Source organism: Onychostoma macrolepis, chromosome 10 (assembly GCF_012432095.1).
Source record: "Onychostoma macrolepis isolate SWU-2019 chromosome 10, ASM1243209v1, whole genome shotgun sequence".
Taxonomy (NCBI): Eukaryota; Metazoa; Chordata; class Actinopteri; order Cypriniformes; family Cyprinidae; genus Onychostoma; species Onychostoma macrolepis.
Window position 1 is genome coordinate 13,746,189 of NC_081164.1, and position 27,412 is coordinate 13,773,600.

Here is a 27,412-nt window from a genome sequence, read left to right on the forward strand (position 1 = left end):
ATGCCTCGCATCTCTTGCAAAATGAAGCACTGCATTCAAAATATCACAAACACATCTCAAAAGCAAACATTTGCAAACACCTTTGCCATATTATTAATTCCTGTTAGATTTTTGTGTGTTACATAGAGAATTATGTGTTGTGTTTTGCAAAAAGTGTTTTATGAAATTGAAAATAAATTCATAAAATTCAGTCCTCCATGTCACCGTAGCGCCATTTTGGAGAGTATCCACTGAAAGCAAACAGCGTATGCTGTTCTGTGTCAGCTGCACCACACGGATACGCTGTTTTTGTTCAAATCAAAATGGTGCTACGGTGACGCGGAGGAGACGAATAGTTGAATAAAGTCGTTATTTTTGTTTTCTTGGCGTACAAAAAGTATTCCCATAGCTTTGTAAAATTACGGGTGAACCACTGATGGCAGATGGACTATTATCATGATGTCTTCCATACTTTTCTGGGCCTTGACAGTGTTAATTCTTTGGCAGTCAATGGGACAGTCAGAAGCCTCCCGGTTTTCATCCAAAATATCTTAAATTGTGTTCTGAAGACGAACGAAGCTTTTACGGGTTTGGAACGACATGAGGGTAAGTGATTAATGACAAAATTTTCATCTTGGGGTGGAGTAACCCTTTAAATGTATAAACCTGACAGCAAGCATTTTAAATGAATTTCAGAATTATTTCTTCACTTTAAAGATAAATATTGTACTTTTTTGTGTTATAAATATATTTCATTCATATTTAATGTTAACATATTAACTTAACAATTAATTAACTTAACCCTAAAAAATTTTTTTTTAAATTTCCACAGACCCTCTAGCACCCCCTTGCAGCCCTCACGGGGTTCCTTACCCCAGTTTGAAAACTCCTGACTTGTGTTCTACTAGGTTAAATTAACCGATTGCCAGGCAACCTTCAAAGCCTTGTTTCAATAAACTTGCATTCGGTCGTGTTTTCCATTTTTGTCATGTCATGATCCAATCAATTCCTGATGGAAAACATCATGTCACAGACTACCATTTTTTTCTCATTGAACATTCAGATTCATGCAATCTATACGTCAGGTTATGAACACAAATGACACATCAACACATTGCCGTAGAAAGCTATTCATGAAGCTTTTTTATATTAATTAACATTCTGGCATCTTTGTGTGCATGATGAAATGAGACTGAGAGAGTGAAAAGAGAGTGAGATGACCTGAGAGAGATGTGGCTGTCGGCGTGTGAGTAAACACGCTGACCTTTTCAGATATAAGAGGAACATTTATTTCATATGGATGAATGACTTTCTCTATCACTTTTTATATATGACTTTTATCTGCACAAACCCCTCAATTCCTTCTCTCTACTTCACAAGTTGAAACTCTGGCTCAGCATACATTTAATCTTTATTTTCTTCTCTGTTTTTGCCAACCATGTTTATCTTTTCCACCTCAGATCTATTTGTCTTCTCTAATTATATTTCTCTACCATCCGTCTGTCAGTGTGAAGCTCTGAAGTTCTCAGAGGCAGTTTTTTTTAAAACAAACCAACTGCCTAGTTGCCTAACCAGTATTTTTTCTTTCACTTATTCATTCACCTCCTTCTCAGGGTTGAGAGACTTCCTGATTCAGTCTCTCACCCAAGGTCTACACTCTTCATAACGTGGCTTCTCCTTTCCTCTTGTTCAGAGAGCATCCTCAGCACAGACAAAAATCAAAGGACCTTTGCATGGGTTTGCAGATTGTGTCAGTGTGGGTGAAGCATGAATGCCTTATCTAGGGAGGGCATGCACGCGACCCATAATCGGGAGGCAGCCAGCCGGAAAATGCCCCCCTGTCTCTCTCAGTTGAGTGTGTCTGTCCAAACCGTTAACTAGACTGTGTCCCAGGCCAAAGTCACCCCTGTCCCAACTGGGGTTGAGTTTATATGTACATAGTTCCCACACTTTCTGACCTATTTCCTTGAATTTTTAAATTATTTTTCAAAGCTGGATAATGGCTTGATAGTGAATTTTAAAAATCATTTTATAGAAATTATACTTGAAAAAACATCTAGACAAAAAACTTCAGAATATGGAGAACAACTACACTTACAAAAAATTAAATAAAATACTGGAGTACATTTTACAAGAAAATAATAATATATCAGTCTTTTTACAAAATTTCAAGTTTAATTCAGTGTGTTAACTGGAGTTTCTTTGTAATTAATTGTGAAACTTTCTACACCAATTTTTTCTTTCTTTTTTTTTTCAGTTTACAAAAACTGATATTGACTATAGAAATCACACTTTTGAATTATATTTTTAGGTTTTCCAGGATCCCGTATGCGGTTTACAATTAACTTGACTAAAAGAATTAAAATCAAAATGTAATTACAATCATTTTTCTATGGTGTAAGATTCTGTTCCAACTAGTTTAATGCTAGGATTATATGCACGAATGCAAATTGACAAATATTACAATTTATTCTAAACTATATTATAGAGATCTCTAATTGGAGGCATTTGACGCTTAAAGCCTTTAAAGTATTTAGAAGACTGAACTTGTTGAAAAACTTGTATCTGGGTGCATGAGTTTTATGTCAACCACCAACATACCTTCTGTTCAAAGAGTTCCAGTAGACTGGCTCCATGTTGGTCGCATCCACTGCTAAACTCTCCATCAGGAAGATTAAGAGAATTCCCAATCCACTGACCCAGTCTGAGAACGCCATAGCCATCCAGGCTCCCCTTGTCTGGACTCCCATGTTCCTCCTACAAGACAAATGAATGGGACCTAATAGAGACAAAAGACTGGTGGAGGGCTGAACTTCACTAGATCCCTCTGAGCTTGAGGAGATGGTGTGACCGCAACATCCACATCTGAAAGACTCGGAGAACAAATCTCTGAATGTTTGTAAAAGAAAGCAGATTCAGAAACATCAACCTCCTTTGTTCCATTCAAAGGAGTCAATGACCTCAACTGAAAGTCCCAAGTAATTGTCAAATTTGAGAAGGCAAAGCCATATGGTCAATGTATGAATCTGATTTGGGATGAATTTCAAACAATATTATGATTGTACATGGAGTGAAGTTAAATGTTTTGAAGCGCACGCAGACTGATGCGGGGCGCCAGGTCCACTGCGGGTGATTTTCTAGAAATGTTTCTCCATCAACCGCAGCATTAGCATTTCTGTCAAGGACTTGGAGTTGTATTTTTACTCCCGTTGAGAAAAATTAACATCCACTCGGTACAAATAATTCATTTTTTTTCGGCGGACAAAAGTGTTTAAGTTGTGTCCTACTAAGAACGCGCCTCTGGCGTCCAAAATGAAAGGTCCAGAACTTTTCGCTCATCTAATATCCAAAATGTTCACGAAAATATGATGTCCCAGTCCTGAAACAACAGTGGGGATGTCCACCAGCACTTACTTACCCAATGAATTACAGTCCGACAAGAAAAACAAGAAACAAAACCCGTTTAGGGCATTGAAAGAAGGTAAGTGGCAGTAATCGGTAAAAGTCTATTGCAACAAACACAGAAACGTTGGTGACAAGAAACGAGATATTCATGTAGTCCATGGATACAACGCGCGCCGTTCGCTCTATCCGCGTCTCTGCTGCTCTGCAAAGTCTCGCGCTTTGACTCGCGCGCCGGCAGCATTGTTGCCAGATCTCAGAAGAAACAAGCAACTTGGTCTGACAAAACAAGCCTAACCGAAATTGGCAAGCTCTGTTTTTCATTTCTAAAGGTGTAGTAGTTATTCATTAATTATGGGGAAGGCACTGTATAACTCCGTAATTTCATTTAACAATACAGAAAAATAAATACAGTCTGGATTAAAAATGTCTAAATTACAAACTTCCACAAGTAGTATTTTATTAAATAATAGATAGTACATTTAAGTACAATAGTATATTTAAATTTTAAATAATAAAAAGCTATTTTTAGTTGCTTATAATAAGCGGACATGGCAACAACTGCTTGTGGTGAGCGCGCGTGTTGATGGCTGTTGGGGAGGAGAGTTTGTGGATGCCGTCTTGAGAAAAGCTATCTTTTTAATTATTTTTCAATACTGTTGAATTTAAATGTCTTTGCATCTTTACGGCCAACAAATCAAAAGAACTACTATGAAATAACCCGCGAGGACGGTAGGGCTCGAATCGACTTCAATTCAGTAGACTATTTCCAAGAAACATGGCGTTTTCAACCGCCTCAACTTTATTCAGGTAACTCGAGGCACACCAGAACAAGGTTTGTGCACTTAAACCTTATGTGAAATAAGGTGAAATGTTAAAAAAATCTGTCAAAAACAGTAGGCCTACACACGAGTGATGCTGGGTTCCCTGGTGAATCAAATGGTGGAGGTTTATTTTGTGTAGACTTAACATGTAAAGTTATCTAGAATTTGTTCCTAACACCGAGACTGAAAAATGACTGAAAGCACGATGATTTTTATCTTAAGTAGTTTCATTAGTTTCATTTGGTATCAAGAAATCAAGCTCTGATTATCCTCGAATCTTTTATAATGTAATTTATACTCCCTGAGGTTCTGAAGCAGAAGTGTGATTGTACTGCCTCATAGTGGAAAACCGCCGCAAAGCAGGAGCCAAATCTGACTACATTTAAGACAAAACAACGAAGGTCAAGCCAGGGGTGCCCACACTTTTTTGTGTGGATCTACTTTTCAAATGAGAAACTCACCGAGACCTACCAAGTGAAAATAAATAAATAATAAAATACATATAGAATTAATATTCCTAAATAAAAAAAGCTTGTTGGGACGTCTTTATATTGCATTAATTTAATTTTTAATAAAAAATAAAATAAAACAATGTTCAATTCTTAGTACCCCTATAGAATTGTGCCTGCCTTTACCAAAAGCAGTGGTTCTCAACCTTTTTTTTTTTACTCCAAGACCCTCTCATCTCCAAATCAATACTGCAAGCCCAAATTTTTCTATTCACTAAAACCTTTGTATTTATGTATTTTTTTTAAACAAACTAAATTCAAGATAGATTTAAACTCCATGTTCTTTTTTGCAAACACACTTCGCAAAAAAAAATGTCTCAGATATTTATATGTGCAGATATTCTATACAACTTAAAAGTAGGCTATGTAAAAGTATGTATATTATGAACTCGGCGATCTGAAGGCGGCTCGACGCAGAACAAGCTGTTTGGAGCGTCTGATGCCCGTATGTACATGAACACCACGGATCCTCACAAACTTCTGCAAAACACGCGAGCATCTGTTATAAAACACTCGCTGTATTCAACTACGTGAATATACGGAGCTGTGTTCAAGCAGAAATATGTTATAGTGATAAGTGAGCCGAGAGCGCATATACACACGATTCGTTTGCGCATCAAATAACGGACACAACGCGCGCCTAATGCACGATCCTGTATGTCACTGTAATCATCTTTACCTTGATTACATCGTCAATCATTAACATTTTAGGCTACTAGTGTGAGACTGGCTTCTTTTATCCAGCCGACTGCTGTAGTTTGCGTATCACATGTTCAGGTTTGAGCCGCCGTTCAGTCTGTATTTCACAGCACGATGAGAAACGGTTGGCTGCTACGAAACACAGAATACGTAGAGAGGTGGTGCTGTTATTTAATTATATATATTTTTACCGTATTTAACATATTAGTCATAACATTAGTGAATATATTGTATTTTAGTTTTAAGTTATCTCGCACCCCCCGGCTGAGAACCACTGACCTAAAGCGCGATCGACCTATTGGGCACCCCCGGTCTAAGCCAACAATAATTGTAACAATGACAGAAAACAAATTCAGCATTTAATTTTTTATTTTCAGTTTAACATATTTTGATCTTCTCAAAGCAAAACTAAGCCCCATGTTCTGTACGTACCCACCTAATCATTTAAAACTAAAAAAAAAAAAAATCAATGCCAAACTGATAGAGGAAGGCAAACTACCTCTTTTTGTAACTTTTACCAGTTCTTTTTCAGATTTCAGCATATACCAATGTTCATAAACCTTCATCTGTACATGTCAATAATTGCAGTTATTCAATTGAACATTAACATACCAACAATACATATAAAATACTGTGGGAAACATCCCACAGCCTGGTATGATGAGTGAAGTCAACGTAGGGGGAAACATCTTCAGCCAGGCTCCGAATCCTTTAGATGACTGAGTGGTGTAGATATAGCCTGTGCTGTTTTTCTACTGAGTGTTACATTAATGTTGACTAGGGCAGTTCTATTTTGTACAATTAAGGCATGTGAAACACCCAAGATGATGGCCTAAGATGGACAGAACTCAACAAACAGGGACTAAAATCATTTACATTATTTACAGGACATCCAGTCCCCGTCTCACCCACAAGCGAGATGGGAGAATGTAGGAGTGTCTTTGTACAGACACTTAAAGTCTCTTCACATGCATGTACACACCTAGTCTGTCTGTGGGTCCCATTCTATGCTGTCAGGACAAAAGAGAGAGGAAGAGAGAAATAGTAGAGAAAGAGTTGTGGCCTCTTGCTTAATCCAGTTCGACGACTTCAGATGATGCATACTGGTGGGTGTGATGGTCCCAGCAGGGAGATCTAGGTTACATCCATCCTGGAAGAACTGAAAAACAAAAACCAGATTAAATCACAACCACAATGTGAGTAAAATGACAATTTTCAATCTCGGACTGTCGCATCTCACCTGCTTCACTGCAGTTCAGCTGTTTCACAAGCATCCATGAACTTCATAATGTCAACAATTGCTGTAATACTCTCAATTTTTCATTGTATTGACAGGCAATCACGACAAGTCTGTGTCCTTGAGATTTAGTTCAAGTGAATTGTGTGAAGAAACAAGGAGAGTTTGCTTCAGTTCATCTCCTCTCCAAACATTCATCACATCTAGACTCCTCAACCTGCAGCAGGTGAGGAAGGTTTTGAAGAAATATGATTGATAGACGTGAGAATATGCGGTTTCTCCGCACAGTAATCTTCTAAAAAGGCATAAAGGTTTTTTTTTCTTTTTTTTTTTTTTTTAAATCAAACATTCAAGATGACCATTTTTTTTTTTCAAATGCTGTAGGAAAATCCTTCATTTGATAGTGTTGCAGAGAGCAGTGGGGATTGCAGCTCAAAGGATGCAGAAAACTCCTTTGGTGTGAGGATGAAATGGATCCGCACATATTCCCTGTCTCACTCTCTGTGTGTAGCACTAAATGCAGCTGGTTGCCACTCCTTTTCGGACTCCAGGATGGCCTTTGAGTTAGTGCTGATATCCACCTCTCCATGCTTGTTATCAGTCATTGTCTTTTGTTATTTTTTTTTTTTACAAAAATATAATCCAGTCAGAATAGAGTGAAATACGCTTAAAGCAGGATTTTTTTTCTTTTCTACAGATCAAGTACCGAAATCTCCTCTGTTCCGATCCTCAGTCTCTTCCTATTCAGAGGATTCAGGCGAATAAACATTTTTGATGCAAAACATCACATATTTCAATCCCAAAACTCATGTATCGGGGGAGGGGGGAACAGATCGTCTTTCCAAAAAAAAATTACTGCTACAGATCCTTGGCTCTCAATGGCCCTGTATCAAGAGCGCAAGTAACAAGATGGCAGAACAACAGATCCATCAAGATGTTGGGAGACAAATGGAATCTCCGGGTGCTGTGAGAAAGTTCTGGAAGAGCACTAGCAGCCGGAGACCATCAGCTTGGTACAGGCCATGTGCATCCCAGAATCTGACCTCTGACAATAGGCATATTCCGAATGGTGAGGCGTGTCCCATTTCACTCAGACACTCAAGCCTTGTTGTTAGATGCACTGTTATACATAGTTTGTTTGGAATACATTCATTCATAATACAACATCCTCCAGAGGCAAATAAAATTTAAGAAAAAAAAAAAAACCCTTAACAAATAAAAAAAAAAAAACATTATTCAAAAAATACAAGGTAGCAGCCTAGAAAGTGCTCCAACTCAAAGTTCAAATACTTTGTATAGAACAATAAAAAAATAAATCATTCATCCTTTTTCAACAGCAACAAAAAAGAAAGTAACACAACTGACATACAGAATCACAGTGCCCTTGTGACTGTCTCAAAACACCAGCCAACAGAATCCACACACACACGCAGACACACACTTTCTGGACAGAAGGCAACATTTCACATCGTGGACTGAGTGAAAGGGGAAGAGTAATGTAAGTAGTTTGTATACAGACAACAGAGGAGCTACATTTATACACCAAACACAAACCCAGAAACCCCGATTGCCCTCTTAGAACAGAGCCAAACGGGTCAAACAGCACCTCAGTCATGCTTTGAAACACTGGAGGGTAAAAATGCAATGCTTGACTGTCCATCGGTCTCTTAAAGAGCCTATGTACAAAAAAAGCGCCAGCACAAACTACTTCTGTCCATTCACACACGCTCAATGAAGTACAAAATTCTGTTGAACAAAATAAAAGCATGGCATTTGTTTTATACACGTCGGTAAGCAATAAAATTTGTGCAGACTTCATCTCTTACGTTTGCACACACGCTCACAAAAAACCTCAACCTATCCTAACTTTTTTTTTTTGTCTTTTTTTTTTTGTTAAACAAGTGCAAATCTTCAAGTTTTCAAATTCATATTTTTATAGCTTTACCATGAACATAAAAATACAACAGTGTTTGTCTTTTAGGAGAGATGCTCAACTTATATCTCCCCAACAAAGTTTCTCAACCTCCACATTTGATACGGTGGAAACCGCGCTGTTTCTACCTCTTGTATGTATATTCATACAAATATTCTACACATAATATATGCAACAATATATTCACACATTTTTGCATTGTAAAAAAAAAAAAAAGACAACTCCATTTCAAATATGAAAACATTAAAGTGCAATGGTTTAGGTAAGGTGCTTTTACTGAAGGGAGGCAGAAGAGGAACTCCTCTTCACACCGAACCTCCCAATAACCTCCTTCTGCTCCTCTCACAGTGCAGAGTGAGAGAAAGAGGGGGAAAGAGAGAGGGGGTGTGGACAAATATTGCCCGCCCCTTCCCTCACTGAGCAGTGCACATTCCTCTGCTGATTTGCTCCAGGTTTAAGGCCTCGGGTAAACTCAAGTAGACGGGCTGGGTCAGTAATCCTCCACCTGCTCCAGCTCACCTCCCCCCAGGAATGAGTAGCCTGCGGAGGTGGGAAACAGGAGAACAGAGGTTGAGAGGTCTGAGGCTTGACTTTCTACAAGAAATTTCCCATCTGGGAATATACTAATGACTAATTCATAAACATTTCCCCCTTGAAGCAGGGCAGAAAATGCTTTTCAATAAGTACATCAGTAAATAGATCCTCTTTGCTAGATGAAGATCTCACTATGACCCAGACAGCAAGAATTTGACAAGGAGCCAGAACGCAGATTAAAACAACAGTAGTTCAAGGGTTATTCTGGGTAATGTATGCATGCTGATGGGTAAAGCTGAATGGAACCCAGCAGGGGTTTGTGAGTGTTTTTGCGAGTGTGCACGCTAACCGAGGATACTGGGGTCAGAATGGAGCATCATGCTAGGCTTTTTCTTCGCTTTTCCTCCCTGAGTGTCGTACACACTGCTGCCCTTACTCATGTGAGCTGCCTGGAACATTGACTGTGAGAAGAAAAACCAGGAAGACTTTAAACAATGGACTAATAGAAAATGAAAACTAAAAATGGAAAAATTATAGCATGTCTTTAAAATTCCAGTAAAACAGTATGTAATCTACCTGCAGGGGGAAGTTCATGTTCAATCCAGAGACTTCCTTGGACAGCTGTGGAAAGTTTCAGTACATTAAGACTCACCCAGTGTGCAGAACTGAACAAACGTTAAACAAGAAAGATCATCATTCACAAACCTGCTGCTGTTGTCTCTGGTGGTTCGCTTTCTGTTTGGCACGGCGCTCCAGGAACTGCTTGGCAAACTCTTTGGCTTCAATGGTATCGCCCAGATAAATACGGATAAAGTCATGAACTTCATATGGAGACTCCACCTCCTTCAGATATGCCACAATGGTGGGCACTACCAAGAGAAATGCAAGCATGATAAATTTAATCTCCGTTCCTTTTGGAGAGGACAGTAGAAAAGAGGTGAACGGCAGATGTGACAGTTACCATCCACTGAAGAGGAGTTATTTGCAGAGGTGTTGAGAGCGTGGAGCATCTGTTCACACCAAGTGGTGAAACCATCCTGAGGTTTCATCCCCTGAAGAAGCTTCAGAAGCCTCTCCTCATCGTCAGTACGCTTACGCCGATTTAGCATGTACTGATCACTGAGAACACAGACACGTTTGGGGTGAACATTGTGTGTAAAAACACTGGTTTAAATGGAAAGGTAAATTGTGTGAGTGCAAATTTGTGTACCTGAGAGAGGGACTGCTGCGGCTGTTCTTCAGGCCAATGTTGCGATGGCTGGCCTGGTTCTTCATGGCCTCATCCCACATGCCCATAGCAGGGTTGCCACCTCCGACCTTTCCTTCCATGCCAGATCCTGACCACATCCCAGATGGCCCATCACTCCACTGGCCCATTGTCAAACCTCCATGCTGAACGAAACAATGTTATAATGAACTAAAATAACAGCAACTCATATGAGGAAGACCTCTTTAAACCCATGACCCCAAACTATTTGCCAGCCATTTGGATGCATATTAAACAATTAACTGCTCAAGATGTTTTTACCCTTTGCTGCTGCTGAGCTCTCTGCTGCTGCTGTTTGTGAAGTCTCTCTGCCTCCAGCTCCAGGAGTCCCATGCTCTTTCCGGCAGCTTTGCCCAGTGACAGAGCTCCTGCCTGGCTTCCGCTCCATCCTGCGCCCCCTGGCACGCTCTGCTGCTGCTGGCTCTGTTGCAGAAACTTCATGATCAGTTCCTGCTGCTGACGGCACTGCTGTAAAACACAAACATACAAATGTGTTACACATCATAAACATTTAAGTGTGCAACAGTCTTAGCCCAGTGTGTACATGTGCTCACCTGTTTTCGTCTATAAAGCTCCTCCTCCTCTCTCCTCTTCTGTTCCTCCTGCTGTCGGCGCTTTTCCTCCCTCCGTTTCCTCTCTTCTTCTTCACGCTTCCTGAGTTCAGCTTCACGCCTCTCCTGCTGGATCTAACACACGGGCAGCACACGCTCAATTACCGAAAGAGCAATATGGGTGAAGTTTACACATACAACATGAAATGTGATCACCGAGAGGAGTGCTTAATTGGTGACATCGCAGTCCTGCTGAAGTCCAAAATTTACTTTGGTTTTTAACGTATAAGCTAGGGTGTGTGTACAGTGTGCTTTACGTAAATTTCTTCATAAGCATGGTACACATGTACAGTAAGCTTGCAAACTGGTTTTTCAAGCTGCACTTTGTCCACATGGTGGCAAAACTGCCACGGCACGAGACATGAGCAACTCTGTTTAAACAGGTACAAAGATTAGAGCCCTGCACGGGCCTCAAATTTAGGCCCTAGCCCAGCCCTTGTCCAACAGCTTATCAGAATTACCGGCTTGCCTAAAATAAAATCTATAGATATAAAACAGCTCAAGCATATAGCAGTGTTTAGACGTTAAACCTAGATAAATGTGCGCTGTATCCAATAGTTTGTGCGGAGAGTGGAAGCTAAAGTGCGCTTTGCAGGACATGGAGACGCCAGCACGATCACTTGCATTTTTTCAGTGAATATGCTGTCAATTTTGCTCAAAAAGGTAAGATTAATGAATCATTCGGAACTGTAAAGGGTCTACTTTATTTTGTGTGCACTCACAATGTCAACAAAATGTTGTGTTTTTATAAAATAAAGAAAACAAACATGATGCGCTTTCTGCCGTCTCGTCTTGAATAGGAGCTCTTCACAAAAATAAACCGAAACTCAGCGAATACATGCCTCAAAGAAATGATAAATATATCTATAGAAATCTTTAAATTACTGCTTAACGAAATAAAACAAATCGAAAACAAAAACCCTTTCATTATAATCATAATTCATAAAGATGCATTTCTCTCTAAAGGCGTGTCTAATGAGACGGCGAGTCAGTATCGGCAACTTCATCCTCATCCACTCGACTCCCGAAAACACTAGTTTATTAGCAAATAATTCAAGACCTCCTTACTATTTCTACTACCTGAGACCTCCTTACTATTTCCCTTGGACACACTCATGGTAATTACTTCTGCTGGTGCTTTCTGGCAAGCTTTAGCCTATTGCGTGCATCTGAACACAGAACTCTTCAGCTGTGCTGAAGGCACTATAGCATACGTTGAAGGCACTTTCAAGATTACATGTGTTACGTACTTTCTGCAAATGTTCAAGAGTTGGACCCTGAGTGGAGTTACTCATGGTTAAGTCCCACAGACTGGTCTCACCGCCTACAAAACAGAAAAACCAGTGTTGTAACAATAGCACTTCACAAAATAAAGTGGCTATTACAAAGCATCAATGCAGCTGGTAGTACCTGACTGCTGAGAGACTGAGGTAGGCATGTCCCACATGGGCCCGGTGTCTGGCACTGACATGGACCTGTTCATCGCAGGCATCATCCCAGTCTCCCCACACCTGAGACCCAAACACATTGCTCATAAACCCAAAACACAAGTATATAACTGGTAAACTGATGCATTAATTGTAAATCAGTGATACCTGTTCATGTGCTGAAATCTCATCTGTAGTTGTTGGTACAGGGCTGCAGTGGCAGCTTGTTCTAGTTGTTTCTTCAATAGCTCCTGGTCCATGTTCCCCTAAAGTAACAGAAAAAACAGCCAAAAAGTTGCATCTCCATCCAACTTCAATACTTTATTTTGTAGAATTTTTAGGACTAGTTAGAAGAGAACAGTCAGGAAATTACAAAGTAGAATGGAAGGATATGAGAGCTGGAAGGGGCCTTAAAGGGAATCGAATTTGGGTCGTCTGTAACATGACCTCAATATGTCGGAGCACTGCCCTAAAAGTTTAAAGCTCTGACACCTACTTGAATATTTTACAAAAGCAAAAAGCAACTCAAGGCTGTGCTTGATTTAACCATGGTTAAGGGTTTAAGATCATGGTAAAAATCATTGTAACACAAAGCTATGAGTGGTTTATTACTAATACATGGCACAAAGCATCACCAAACCCATTTCTGGATATTTCACTGTGTTCCTCACCAGAAGTGGAGGAGGGGAGGGGCCAGGAGAGAAAGGCACACGTCCCCACATCTTGATGACTTCACCCAGGGGCTGAAATCCCTCATCACAGCCACGTTTGACCAGCAGGTTCATGGTGAAATACCCCGCCTGAAACCACTCACACATCTCCACTGTAGTGAATGGACCTGAAAGAGAGACAACCAATACAGCCCACCATTTTATGCTGTAATGAACACATAAAAACCCTCCAAGATTGACGTGGTAGTCAGAATCACCTTGAATCTCCCCTTGAGGGTCTTTGTAGAACCACTTCATTGCAGATTCATGGGACAGGGGCAGAGCGCTTGCGGAGTGCGGGAGAGTGTGTGAGGTGGAGTGAGAGTGTGAGTGCGTATTCGTGTGTGTGTGCGCTGCAGTGATGTGGCTCTCCTGAAGAGCTTGAGTGAAACATTCCTCTTCAAGGGATGTGTCTTGCAGGGATGCCACCATCTTCTCAGCCTCCTTTAAAAGACAGATCTATTTTTACTTTGAATTTCTATCGTAAGAGCAACAAAAGCAAACAAAAAGCAAGCACACTGACCTGCTGAAGATGCTTCATGCCATCTTCCTCCTCGGTGTCTCCCCCTACTGTTGGAAGGTCAGTACCAGTGGTTGAGGGAGGAGAGGAGCTCTGCATCTGCATTGCGGTGCCACCTGCTGGAGCTGCATCTATAAGAACAAACTCAGTCTTGGTCCAGATCTTTTTGCATTGCATGTTCTTGGAACAAAAATGGAAAATGCACAAAAAGAGAGAAAGCAAGAAAGAACCTTCAGATGGTTGGGGTGCAGGTTTTGAAGGAGGAGTGACTATGGGTTTGGGAGTCTCTTCCTCTGCAACAGGGTGCACAGGGGCAGGAACAGACAGAGCATGTGGAGATGATGACTTTCTGTCTCCATCACACACAGCTATTGCTTCACATGTGTCCGCTGAAAAAAGAAGAAAGGCGAGTTTAGAAAACAGCAAAAAAAAAAAAAAAGTGAGGAAATGCATCAGCTTGAGAAATGGAGGACGTTAAACGTTTAATGCTCATTTAAAGTAATCTTGGTCAGAGCAGGTCACATGATGCAGAACAAAGGGCAGCAGTCAATATAAGACTTTTCTTACATTTATCAGCTGGGCTGTCCTTCTCTTGACCACCCTCCTCATCCTCCTCCAGAGCTTCAAATTCCAGTTCCTGATCTTCAGGGATTGCATCTCTGGAGCTTTTCTAAAGGGTCACACAAGCCTGATTTAATCCATCTCTTTTTTTACTCACTTAACAGGAAGTTACTTAACAGTCACATGCAAGAATGCATCTGAAACTTATTTAAAGAAAAGTGTTGTAAGACAAGCAAACCTTAATGCACATGAAGGCTCCAGAAGAATCAAAGGTTCCCATCTCCCCTTCTTCTTCATCTGTGCACCATTCAGGCAGGCCATCTCGCTCTTCCTCTCCTCCCTCACTTCCAGTCCTTCTACGTCCACCTTCTCCATCTCGGAAGTCAAAGTCGAACTTCCTACGACGGCCATCTGCACTACTGTGATCCCGCCAACCTGCTGAACGAGGACCCCCATCTTGATGAGAGAAAAGACAAGTTAAAAAAAATTCAAATAAAATAAAAAAAAAACAATATAAAAAAAATAAATAAATAAGTGAATGTACCATCACGACGGCAACCAGCAATCCTCCAGCTTCCCCCAGGTTCTGTCCCATCATCGTCCTCCTGCTCCTCTCTGAGCGTACGCCAGTTATCGCTGTCTGAGCGCGTATAGTCCTTCCTTCCTCCTGCTCCTCCCTCCTCAAAACCACCACGCCCACTATCACGCCTCAAAGGCTTTTCAAAGCGCCGCTCACCTCTGAAACAGGAAATACTAATGATTACCACAACAGAACATCTGACAATAATTCTGAGAGAGACCGTTCATTCTGCACTCATGTCTTGATGGATTTAAGTTATATAAATGCATGTTATAAACATACTGATGTTCAGACAAATATGTACATTGTATATAAAACTTTATGATGCATAAATCCACCTGTCATCCCAGCTCTGGCTACGGTGCATCTCTCGTCCTCGGCCAAAACCGACCTCTTCATCCACACTTCTTTGGTAGAATGCGCCCTCTCCTCTGCCTCTCCCTGCAGAAAAACCAAAAAAAAAAAAAAAAATTATATATATATATATATATATATATATATATATATATATATATATATATATATATATATATATATATATATATATATATATATATATATATATATATATATATAATTCCATTAACACTATCAAATTAACATGTATTGTACAATATACTAAATTTCTTGAGAATAGATGAAATGTGACCTAGACATTTCTTGAGATTCACCCAAATGTCATCACAATGTAGTCATGATTTTCTCTCTAATGTCTATGGGGTTTTTGGATAAATGCCTGAAATAAGGTCTGCGGTTAACAAGCTCCAGACACTTTCACAATATACTATGAATATATCAGTAATAACTACGCTGTTTTTTTTAAAGCTTTTACTTGTCTTGAAAAAGATAGTTGCTAACAAGTGGCTAAATGTCACTACAAAGGCAGTTTTCATACTGAACAGGAAAACCCATCTACTTATTAGTTCTCTTTAGCCGCATTTCCATTGTTGGGCCAAAAGCAGGCGTGCTAGTGCGTGCCAAGACCAGTCACGTTTCCACTGTCAGTTCCGAGGCTTGATCATGCCTCGTTGGTGCTTCCAATGGCCAGGGTTTTTCGGCCCGACGAAAACCTTGGGCCAAAGCAGGCCAACTGGGGCTAGCGGAGTGGTTATGAACAAAGGCGGAGTTTCTCCGTGTCTGGAGAGCGTCAGCCTCGCAGATCATTTCATAAAGTTAACATTTATAACACCAGCATTAAAGACTTTTAAAATAATTTTAGCTCAAAACTCACTTTCAGACAGCAGCGAGTGTTTGAAATAACTTCTGTTTGAGATCCAATGTGGATTATGATCACCATACAAGGCAGAAATATTTATAAGCGATGCAAAAGACTATGCACGCTAGCCATTAACGTTACCATAGTAAACATGGTAAATACGACCACTTGAAGAAATCAGACTTCAGCTTCATTCATCACAATCGTGTATTTATTCAGTAACATATATTATCTGTCATAAGTCTTGTCTACGCTCCGCGTAGGCCTATGTCATAAAAATATAGCCTAATAATCATTTTGTGATCGCGCAATTTTTTCTGCAATAATCCCAAAGCTGGTGGAAAAATCCTATTGGGTTTTTGTTGAGGGTTGAGTATGAACCTCCAGGCTGTCCTACAAAAATATGTCATCAGCTCTAATTCACACAATTGGTCACAACCCACCTCGACCACCTCGAGTGCTTCCACGCCCTCTAGCGACACCTGTTGGTACAGCTCCACCTCCTTTACCCATAAGCCTTAGCACAGCCACACTGTTCACAGACATGGAGAAGTTTCTCTGAAAGGTGAGAGAAATTAAGATCAGTGATATACATACGACAAACAATATTACTTATCCAGAAATGTCCCCCGTGACTACAATATGCATCACTCACCTGCTCCTCCTCAGTCAGGGGCACCAAGGCCAATGGCTGCTGAGGCTCTTCCTGCAGGATAGCTGCGAACTCCTTATCCTGCATGTCCTCAGGGATCTGAACACGCAAACAAAATCTCAACTAGGCATGTAATCGACAAAAAATTATTGACTCTTATATTAACACTTGAACTACTATAATGAAAAGGCCCTTGACTTATACAGGTGGCCTGTTCGGTTTCATTTATTTGACTTTTACTGCAGGAGCCACAAGTCACCTCACCTTGTTATCTTTGACATAAAGTGCTAACATCTCCTCGCGGCCATAGCGGTAGTCGGCCAACTTGGACTTTGGCATTGCAGGGGAAGGGGGAGGGGACGTCACACTCCCCCCTCTGGATAGTGCACGGAGCCTGAAGAAAACAGACATTGGCGTAATTCTTTCCATCACCCATTTAAAAACAATAAATCATTCTGGATTCAAGATTGTGTATATGCAGAAAACGATAGGAGAGATTGATCTTTTATTTATAAATAATAATAAATTTAATAAAAAATAAAAATCACACAAAAGGGAAACATCTGTTTCCTCCTGTTAACACTTATAGGGAAGTGGGACAGAGAGAAAAAAAAAAAAAAAAAGAAAAAAAACCCCCAGCAACAATCAATGTGGCAGTTCATAAATTTACTGACACTAAATATTTCTCACAAAGGATACAAATAAAGGGAAACGTCAGATTATCCAAAACACATTTTAAATGTTGTAAAAGTACAAAAGACCTGTTTTGTTTTTAGTGGTGATGCATTAGAAAGAAATCAAAGTAGATCAATGGAAGAAGAAAAAGTGTTCTCCTTTTTTTTGTGCCAAATGCAAGAAAAAAAAGTTTTTGGCAAGTAAATAGCCCAAAATTATTGGCCAGAGGGATGGTAACTAAAACAGCTTCTCTGGGTAAGAGCTACGTCAGAAATTTAAAATTATTTTAACTTAACTTGAATTTTGGATCATGGCTCCACATTTCCTGACCATAAATGCGCACTTGCCAGAAAGATCATGTTTATTTCAAGTCATATTATCTGAAATACATATATTACCATTCTGGACCGAAGTTAAGTGTCTCAGCAGTCATATTCTGTGTGTCCAGAGGGCTCAGGGTTTCTGTTAACCAAAGGAAAAACGAAATGAAAAATAAAGCAGAGGTTTTTGAGTAATTTATCATAATCAGAAACACACCAAAATGTGAGATTAAAATGATACAACAAGTATGTCTTAGTGGTGGGGAAGAGCTTACCTTGTCCAAAGAACAGGACTGTAAAGGACCAGTATGAATGGGGGGGGACAGGAATGAGGTGGTTCTGTCAGGACCGGTACGGTGGTTCTGTGTGCTGAGGTGGACTTGGTAATTCTAAACTCTGTACGAATATTATAATAGCTGCCAGTTTCAGAGAGATAACGGCTGATGGATATCTAGCCAGATATAAGAGCTCCAAAAGATGGCACGCCACCCTAATGTGCCAGTAACTTCAGATCTTTTAAAAAAAAAAGATTCAGCAATTTAAAAACACTTTAAAGAGAAAGAGAGATACACTATGATTAAGAATTTGTGGCAGCATAAATAACAGCAATTGCTGTTTGAAAAAAAAAAACTTTTAGGGCAGTTTGTAATGCCGTAACTATTGCTGGGTAACTTTTCTCTCAATTCTTGATCTCTTTTACTTATAATTCAGAATTTTTGTGAATTATTGTTTCATAGGCAAGCATTCGACTCCCAACTCCTAACACCTGCAGGAAAAACAAACAAACAAACAAAAAAACACTGATTGCTTTTTGTGCAAAACAAATGCATGCACATCATATGCATCCATAACAAGACAGAATACAGTGCAGTGTTTCCCACAGACTTGGACTCTATTTATGCAAATTCATTCTCTGCCAGCAGGAGGCACTTTTAGAGTGTGGAGAAATAGTTTCCCCGGTAACGCTGTACACAAAGCAGTGCTCCACTCACAAACGCTGCTTTATTAGGCATTACATGCGAGATGAAATGAAAATGACATCCAAAATTTTCTGAAGACAGTCGGCTTTCCTTCAGAAATACAGTGATATAAAAACACCCGCACCGTGTTTCGATTTTGAAACGTGCGGTGCTCGTTTATTCAACGAAGTCAAAGCTTTTCGAAAAAATCTATTTGTACCGGTCAGTTTTGATATTGTGGCAGACCGCCACAAATAAATCAATGTATGGGAAACACTGCAGTCATATTTGAATTATCAAATTAACTTCTGGGTAGTTATTAGGGCTGTGCGATATGACAATATATATCGGATGGATGAAATAAAAAGTCTGTCGTTTCATATCATGTTCTTTTGTTTACTTCGTGGTATCGCAAAATACATTGTTTACGGTAATACTTTTTAATCATTTGGATGAGTGCGATCTTTACACGTCACCCACGGGGCGTGAAGGGGAGACAGAACCAGGTGGAGAACGACCAGAACAAAACGAGGAGCTCGTTCCTAAACGAGGGACTACATCTGTAGCATGGACACGCGTTTTTAAGCACTGCAGTTTTAAAACAACCGATTTTAAGCCGTTGAAACACAAACAACAGAGTTATATGAGTGTGCCGTCTCCGTTTCTATGTGAGAGGAGCACGCTTTTTTTTTTTTGCCGCTTTATTGACTTTGAACGATTACATGAACACACTTGTATGCGTCAGAATCCCCGTCTTGGCAAGTATCCTCATAAAGACAGCGATTTAGGTCTTAAGAGAGAGGAAACAGCTAAAAGAGAAAACGCATATGTAACAGTATATTGGATCCGGACTTTGGTCTTAAAGGGGAAGCTGTCCAATATTCGTTCTGTATGCCATTCATATATAGCACATTGCTAGAAAATCTAACTTGTAACTTTAATAAGAAGAAATAATAAAAAATAATATATATATATATATATATATATATATATATATATATATATATATATATATATATATATATATATATATATATATATATATATATATATATATATAGAATCTATACATAATACACGTGTTAATTATATCTATCATAGATAGATATAATTAACACAGTGAAGACTAATTAATTTACACAATGTATGTAGCGTTTATTTATTGTAGTTTTTTTTTTCTATTGCTTGCAATTAGTTTCTTATACTTATTTCATCACTGCCTGTTTATTTATTTTCAATGAGCTTGAGTTTTTTTTTTTTTTGTCTATTTTTAGGCTTGTATTAGTTTGATATTGACATTGGTGACAAGGATTATGAAAGTTCTATGGTAAAGATTTTAATATCATAAAAACCTTTTTAAAAGAAAAAAACAAATTCTATATCGTGATATATATTGTTATAGTGATATAAAATTAGTCATATTGTGATATAAGAATTTGGTCATATCGCCCACCCCTAGTAGTTATCATTAAAGGGGTCATCGGATGCCCATTTTCCACAAGTTGATATGATTCTTTAGGGTCTTAATGAAAAGTCTATAACATACTTTATTTAAAATTTCTCAATGGTAGTGTAAAACAACACCCTTTCAAAATCAGCTCTGTTTTCAGCAAGCTATTTTTTAGTCCATGTCGCTTTAAATGCTAATGAGCTCTGCTGACCCCGCCCCTCTCTTCCGTGGGCTGACGAGCAGACTGTAAACTTCAGCGCGAAACTGGCTAACTAGCACATTATTAGGAAAGGCGATTTGCAAAGATTCATAAAAAAACCCTTATACTCACTTCTGTTGACGAAGCTGGATCACGAATGATTCGCGCAAACATAAACGCATTTCGGCAGATCGGGATCTGTGAATTCCCTTCAAAAATTAAAGTGACGTTAATTCTATGCATCTTCAGCGGCTCAGATGTCGGGAGTTAATGACGACTGCAATATTCATTATTACATCCAACAACAAAACGCCTCAATCGCTTAATCGGAGACATCGTATCTTCCCCTGCACACAGTCGACACAATGGTCGGACAGCTCTCAGCTCACTCAGGGCGGGTCTAAGGTAAGACAGCCTTGTCAATAAACTATCGTGGGAGGGGCCTGTACAGAACTACATCATTCTGACAGGAATCTCAGAACAGCCTGATTTGATTTTAAAATAGGAATTAAAAAAAAAAAAAACACTGGGTGGATTTTTATCATTATAGGATGGTTGTTTACACAAACTTTTAACACACATTTGTTCAAACAACTTGTAAAGTGAATTTTGCATCCGATGACCCCTTTAAACAACTTATTTTGTTTTCATACAGTTTGTTCTGCCTCATGTTAATGGAGAGGCTGGATGGAGTATTTTTACATTTAAAAACTATTTTATCACAGGTAGTGTGTTTTTTTTAAACTTTGTCTTCCATTACAGTTCTTATTAATATATTAAATTAGCTTTTTTAAATATTCTGATCATATTTATTTTTAATTTCAGTTTTAGTCATTTTAATACTTAAATTTTGAGTTAGCTGCTAAGGCAACATTTTTCATTCACTTAATTTAAGTTTACACACACACACATTTAGTTTCACACATACTAACTGGACTATCATTTAAATATAATTTAACAAAAGTGTAAACAACTCAAGTATACAACCTCTACTTTACACCACATGTAAATATGCATAGGCTTATAACATTAATTTAAAAATCCGAGTTAAACCTGCTGTATTATAACTACTTATGATTAATCCACAGCTGAATCCCAGCTGAGTAAGCACATATAAACAAGAGCCAAAAACTGATCAGTTTCTTAAAAAGACCTGCTAGTTACAAAGAAAAAAAGTAGCAATTTAATATTTTAGGCAATTGTGGTTGCAATTACACAAATGCATTTATTTTTTTGCTTTTTTTTTTTTTTAAACAAAATATAAAATTTTAGAAACTGTATCAAAAGTTACCTTGTTAAACTACTTTGTAATTTTAGAAGAAGACCCTTCAAATATTATATGCACCAAAAATAGTAGTACATTTAAGACACGCATCCCTTTAAGAGAGATAACTAAAATGAAACAGCTCTGGGCATGAGCATTTACACAAAACTTGTACATATGTGGATGAAATCAAGACATTCTGCACTCTCTTCATAATTGACCACTCTGTGTAAAAACATCAACAAATGCTTTTAGACAGGTCACACTCGGTAATAGTTGCTGGTGGAATTAAATGGGTTAAATAGCATTTTGCAAAAGCCAAAAAAAGAGGGACTAAATAACAAAACGCATGTTATAGCTCAGCATCCGAAACCATTCTGGGAGAACTTTCCAAACTACAATCACAACTCCACAAGCAACAGTAACGTACAGCTCAACGTGAGCAACGCTCACCGCGCTGTTATGCAACACGCCTGTAACTGAGAGGCATTTTTTAATGAAGGTTCAGAAGTTATCTAATTATAAACAACGAAACAAGTCTGAGACATTTTAAGGAGACCAAGAGCAGGAAACGCAGCAGTAACGTCTCAAATCTGCTCGCGCCTTGCTGCAGGCCTTCACTGCTCCACAACGAGCCCTTCAACTATCTGCTACAGTGCGGTTAACTCCAACGACATATGCGTGCGATTACCACTAAAATGTGATTATCAAAACCTGCACAAAGCACACTTCCCATTAAAAAGTTGAAAATGATTTAGCACGCACCTCTTCTGCGAGCCTGCTGGCCAGCTAGGCTAAACTAGCCATCCACTGTTTTCTCCAGAGTTGGATCTTCTTTAAAGAACTCACTCCTTTTGCACGTACGTGCTTTGCAGGAACCGATAGTTTGAGCCACTGGTATGTCTCTGTTTTCAACACCTTGTCATGTGTGAGTTCGATGCTGAATTCTTTATATATTTTTCCCTGTATCTGCAACGGTCGCAATGAGTGTTTTTTTCTGTCTCGCTCGGTCGTCTTGTTGTTTGTGTTTTACAAAAATGGCTGTTGGACATGAACCACATGAGAAAATCATCCAATGAACCGCGAAGTTCTTCTTCTTCTTCTTGTTTGTCGCCGGCTCGACCACTAAAATAGCGCATTACCGCCATCTACTGCATCTCGAACAACATAGTCAAATTCGAACGATATTCGTTGTTTTTGCTGTTGTTAATAATAATAATAATAATGATGATGATGATGCATATTATTATTATTATTATTATTATTATTGTAGCCTATGTAGTATCATTAATAGGCTACTGTTATAATTATGTTTTTACTGTGCTATTATTACTTTAGATTTTTGTAATTGTTTTTGTTGTAAGTCTTTATTTTATTTTCTACATTTGCAAAACACACACACACACTATACACGTATATATCATATATATATATATATATATATATATATATATATATATATATATATATATATATGTATACACACACACACACATACATATATATATATATATATATATATATATATATATATAGTGTTGGGGAGTAACTAGTTACATGTAACGGAATTGTGTAATTTAATTACAAAATAAATGTAATTGTAATTAGTTACAGTTACTGAGAAAAATGTGTAGCCTAATTAAATTATAGTTACTTCTGTAAATGTTAATTACAAAGGGGGTTACATCTGAATTTTTTAAATATATATATAGCCTATATATAGGCCTACACACAAGTATATGTACACACAATAAAGCTACAATAAAGAATGAATGAATGAAAATGTTCAATTTAATAATAAATATTACAATTTTTAAAAAATGCTAATTATTTAAAAAAAAACATTTTTTCAATGTTTTTAATTTTTTATTGGATTTTTTTTGAAGTAATGATAATAAATGAAAATCTTAAGACTTTTTTTAATATTTAAGTTTTTTTCTTTTCTTTCTTTTTAATGCTTTAAAACAAAAACATTAAAACAATAGAAATATTTAGAGGAGCAAGTGGGAAAAGAAGAATAAGTAGTTTATATATTGAACAAAAGTCTTTTGTTGGGTTTAAATTTAAGGTATCTTGATTTTTTTTTTTTTTATCTCTTTTTATATCCACTCAGTTGCAGGTGTGTCAGGTGAGCGGCGAGCAGTTATTTGACTATCACTGCAGTATGGAAAATGAGCACCCGGGACACCTAGGAGTTATTTCAAAGGAGATTTTGAAGGAGAGCTGTTTCATTTCAATCTAATGGATCACCGGACTGTTTTGCTGGCGTTTCTCTGCTTTCTGCTCGTCACTGTGCGCTCAGAAGTGCAGAAAGATTTCTCACCCGAATGCCGTGAGTTTATGTATATGGGCACTCCCCCACGGGGTCTGGAGAACCGATCACTTAAAAAGATCTGTCAGCGTTATAACGGCAAGCCTCGGTATGTCACTCTGTATGATGTGGTGGATCACATCCCGGTGTATTCTGCATACACTTTCAAGCGCTCCGACGGCTTCAAGAAGGTTGATGTTCCTTGGATGTTCGAGCCTCAGGTAACCAACTGTCGAGTTCTCATTTTCGCTCATAATGAGTAAAGCTGAAAGTATCAATAGCTTTGTAGACTTGATGCATACAAAAAAAAAATATATATATATTTTCAACTCAACCTGTTGAAAAAAACTGAAATCAGCCTTAATTGGTCTTATCTTGTATCCCAGTTTGGTTTGTTGGCTAGTTTTAAACATACTTTTGGTGGGAAACCAGGCGCCAAATACTAACACCATCTGAGAGACCAGTTTAAACCAACTAAGACCAGCCAGCAAACCATCTTAGGCTGGTTTAAGCTGTTTTTACCAGCAGGTTAAGATGATTTGCTGGTCTTATAACCAGTTTAAGACCATGAAAAGTGCAAAAAGAACACCTATACAACCAATAACATCAACAATCCTTAGGCTGGTTGTATATTATTTTCCATATGGTGCATATTTGATTGAAAATAGGCTACCTTAAAATCTTGTTGTTTTTTTACATAAATATTCTATACTCATTCAGCTCTCCACAGCATCAGACTCTGGTGAGATGCAACCATTTCCTCCCAATGATGTCCATGACAGTTTTTCAGACGCCCAGGCTGTCTTGGAAGACTACTCAAACATTGTTGACTTCGAACGAGGCCATTTGAACCCCGACGAGCACCAGGCTCACCCCGATGACAAGGCAGCCACGTATACCCTCACCAATGTGGTCCCACAGATCCGCGAGTTCAACGTGGGCCACTGGAAACAACACGAGCACATCATCCGCCGTCGACTCAACAACTACTGCCGCGGCAAGGCGTACATAGTCACGGGGGTCACCACGTCTGGTAGGATGATCCGTAGGTACAACACCGACCGAGTGGCCGTTCCAACCTACCTGTGGTCGTCCTACTGCTGCATCGATTACGATCACAATGCCCCGTTTGATGAGCGATCCAAATTCCCGGCCTTCGCAGCCTATGGGCTCAACGAGAAAGAAGGAGCAGAGGTCACAGAGATGTCTGTGCAGCAAATTGAAGATTTTTTGAAGAAGAACACCTTTGTGGACAAAAGGTTTCAGATTTTCTTTGGGAACTGTGAGCCTAATGATGCCATAATGGCAGGGCAGACTTAGGTGTCTTCATCCTGCTTCTCTTGACTTGTCGATACCTAAATTCATAAACACATTTTCAAACATCATTCAACTGTCAGAATTGTGTTCTGTAGAATGAATACCATATGATCTTAAATAAAAGGCTCCAATTAGATTTTATAACTTAATGAGACAGAAAAATAATTTATTCTAGATTCCACTGAAAACATTCTTTAGTTCTTTAGAAAACTATTTTTGCATCTACACTACCGCTCAAAAGTTTAGGGTCAGTAAGATTTTTGAAAGAAGTGTGTTATTGTTTACCAAGGCTGCATTTATTTGATGAAAGTACAGTAAAATTGTGAAATAGTATTACAATTTTACAATAACTGTTTTCGATTTTAATATATTTGAAAATATATTCTTTTTTTTTTTTCCTATGATCGCAAAGCTGAATTTTTATCAGTTGCCTTCAGTGTCACATAATCCTTTAAAAATCATTCTAATATGTTTTTTAGGAATCAAATGAAAACCATTATTTTAAATTGGAAATCTTTTGCAACATTATAAATGATGTTTCTGTAATTTTTGATCAATAATGCATCCCTGCTGAATAAAATAATTTTATTCTAAACAAATACATACATACATACACAAAGGACCTCACACTTTTGATTGGCAGTTTGAAGAACTACAAAGAACCACTGAATAACCTTCTAATCTAAGAAGATTTTGAGCATCAGACCCTGAATAATATTCCCTAAGATGCATTTTACTTAATTGTGTATGATTCAACATTTGCAAAACACACACACACACTATACACACATATATATATATATATATATATATACACACACACTTCTTTTTTTTTTTTTTTCATTTGAAGGGTAAAAATCTGTATCCATTTCCTTAAGCCTTGACTAGTAGAATGAAGATCCAATTTCAGTTTCAGAAATATTTTATATCTTCTAATTAAGAATATTTGTCCACGAGAGGACTGAAAAAGAGTGATGAAATGAGAGAGATTTAATGACTATAATCATCTGGGGCCTTAGGGGTTTTTATTAGGTCCATTAACTTCTTTATAAAACTGCAACAGCTAAATCATTTCTCACTTTGTAAGCATGTTTACTGCAATTTATCTGAATATTGTATCTCTTCTAAAATAAAAATTGACCACTTAATCTTCTCTGTTTGCCTACAGTTTGTCATTTATCAATACAAAAACACGAAGACCATGAATAACATAAAAGCTCTAGGTATTCTGGATAAATATTTTCAAAATAACATAATAAATAAAGCTGGTATCAAACTTGATCAATTTAATATGTGCACTGTCTACTGATTCTTTTCAAAGTAAAAAGTTGCTTTTGTGTGTGCATGCAAGATTAACAATGGTATGAATATGAGATAGCTCATGTAATATCAGATAGCCAAATAAAAGTGGCATAAAGAGGAGGTGAACGAAGCCCCATTCCTTCCTAAGCCCTTGTTCACACAGGACACAGACTCCATACAGACAGGCTTATCTCTGTATTCCTTTTTCTTTCATCACCTCTTCACACTCTATTGAGGACTGTTTGTTCTCTCGTGATGGGGAGTGTAGAATAGCCTGATTTACATTTTATAAGACAGCCATACAAGCCAGCCATAAAGATGATTAGCTCTACAGAAAAGAGGACCTGCATATATATGGAGAAAGAGAGAGAGAGAATCATTTGTTCTGGGAATATGTGATAAGGTTTCTGCACAGCATTTTCCTGAACCATCATGTCTCTCCCTCCTTTTACTGATTACTCCTTCCAAAGAAAGCTGCTGGTTAAAAGGAGAGGATAACTATTACTTGTGTGATTTACTCTGGAGTAAATGACACACACACACACACACACATACTCAGCTATATACACTCAAGTCTTGTTGGATGTTCCCGGTATACATTATCAGAAGTTCCCGGCTTTTTGGCATGTTCACACCTCAGGAACTAGGAACGTATTTAGTTCTAGGAACTACATTTAGGGAAACTAATTTAGCTCCTATACTTCAGAGTAGGGTCTAAAGCAGTTCTGGAACTACCAGTGACGTACGTGTACACTGTCTGACCAAACGCATACAAAATACCGGCTACCCTGCATTTTTAATAATTAAATATTACGTTTTTTTTATGCTCTTTCAATCGCGCAAACTGTACATTTACATAACATACCCGTTATTATGAAACCCATGACACTTAACAAAAACAGCTCCGAACACGGCGTCCTCCATTCATCGGTTGTTAACATTTGTAAATGCCAT

General features: G+C 38.4%; 3 protein-coding genes across 4 annotated transcripts in view; 1 reads left to right on the forward strand and 2 right to left on the reverse strand.

The window, feature by feature from the left end:
- Window positions 1–3,873, reverse strand: part of efnb3a (ephrin-B3a) — a 38,488-nt gene extending 34,615 nt beyond the window's left edge. Inside the window, exons 1-2 of one of the 2 annotated variants that reach the window (XM_058788668.1) lie at window positions 3,398–3,873; window positions 2,581–2,736 (exon numbers count right to left, since the gene is read on the reverse strand). In XM_058788668.1, the coding sequence (XP_058644651.1) occupies window positions 2,581–2,729 (149 nt within the window). In that variant the 5' untranslated portion in view covers window positions 2,730–2,736; window positions 3,398–3,873. Of the gene's footprint in view, window positions 1–2,580 lie in introns of both variants that reach the window. The other variant, XM_058788666.1, reaches the window with a different exon arrangement.
- Window positions 3,874–5,197: 1,324 nt separating this feature from the next.
- gigyf1b (GRB10 interacting GYF protein 1b) lies at window positions 5,198–22,588 on the reverse strand. Its single transcript, XM_058788665.1, has 26 exons — window positions 22,294–22,588; window positions 17,932–18,422; window positions 17,735–17,798; window positions 16,926–17,055; window positions 16,665–16,760; window positions 16,453–16,567; window positions 15,132–15,234; window positions 14,758–14,951; window positions 14,452–14,669; window positions 14,220–14,322; window positions 13,883–14,041; window positions 13,656–13,783; window positions 13,351–13,576; window positions 13,094–13,260; window positions 12,591–12,688; window positions 12,406–12,506; window positions 12,246–12,319; window positions 10,939–11,070; window positions 10,646–10,852; window positions 10,328–10,509; window positions 10,079–10,236; window positions 9,823–9,986; window positions 9,694–9,738; window positions 9,467–9,578; window positions 6,654–9,123; window positions 5,198–6,572 (listed from the first exon to the last, which is right to left on the reverse strand). Exons 3-25 carry the CDS (start codon window positions 17,767–17,769, stop codon window positions 9,074–9,076), a joined length of 2,997 nt encoding a protein of 998 aa, XP_058644648.1. The 5' UTR covers window positions 17,770–17,798; window positions 17,932–18,422; window positions 22,294–22,588; the 3' UTR covers window positions 5,198–6,572; window positions 6,654–9,073.
- Window positions 22,589–23,658: 1,070 nt separating this feature from the next.
- On the forward strand, window positions 23,659–25,430 carry zgc:172339 (uncharacterized protein LOC564384 homolog). The gene is made up of 2 exons (XM_058789908.1): window positions 23,659–24,060; window positions 24,560–25,430. The coding sequence occupies exons 1-2, from the start codon at window positions 23,770–23,772 to the stop codon at window positions 25,157–25,159; spliced, it is 891 nt and encodes a 296-aa protein (XP_058645891.1). The 5' UTR covers window positions 23,659–23,769; the 3' UTR covers window positions 25,160–25,430.
- The last annotated feature ends 1,982 nt before the right edge of the window (window positions 25,431–27,412 follow it).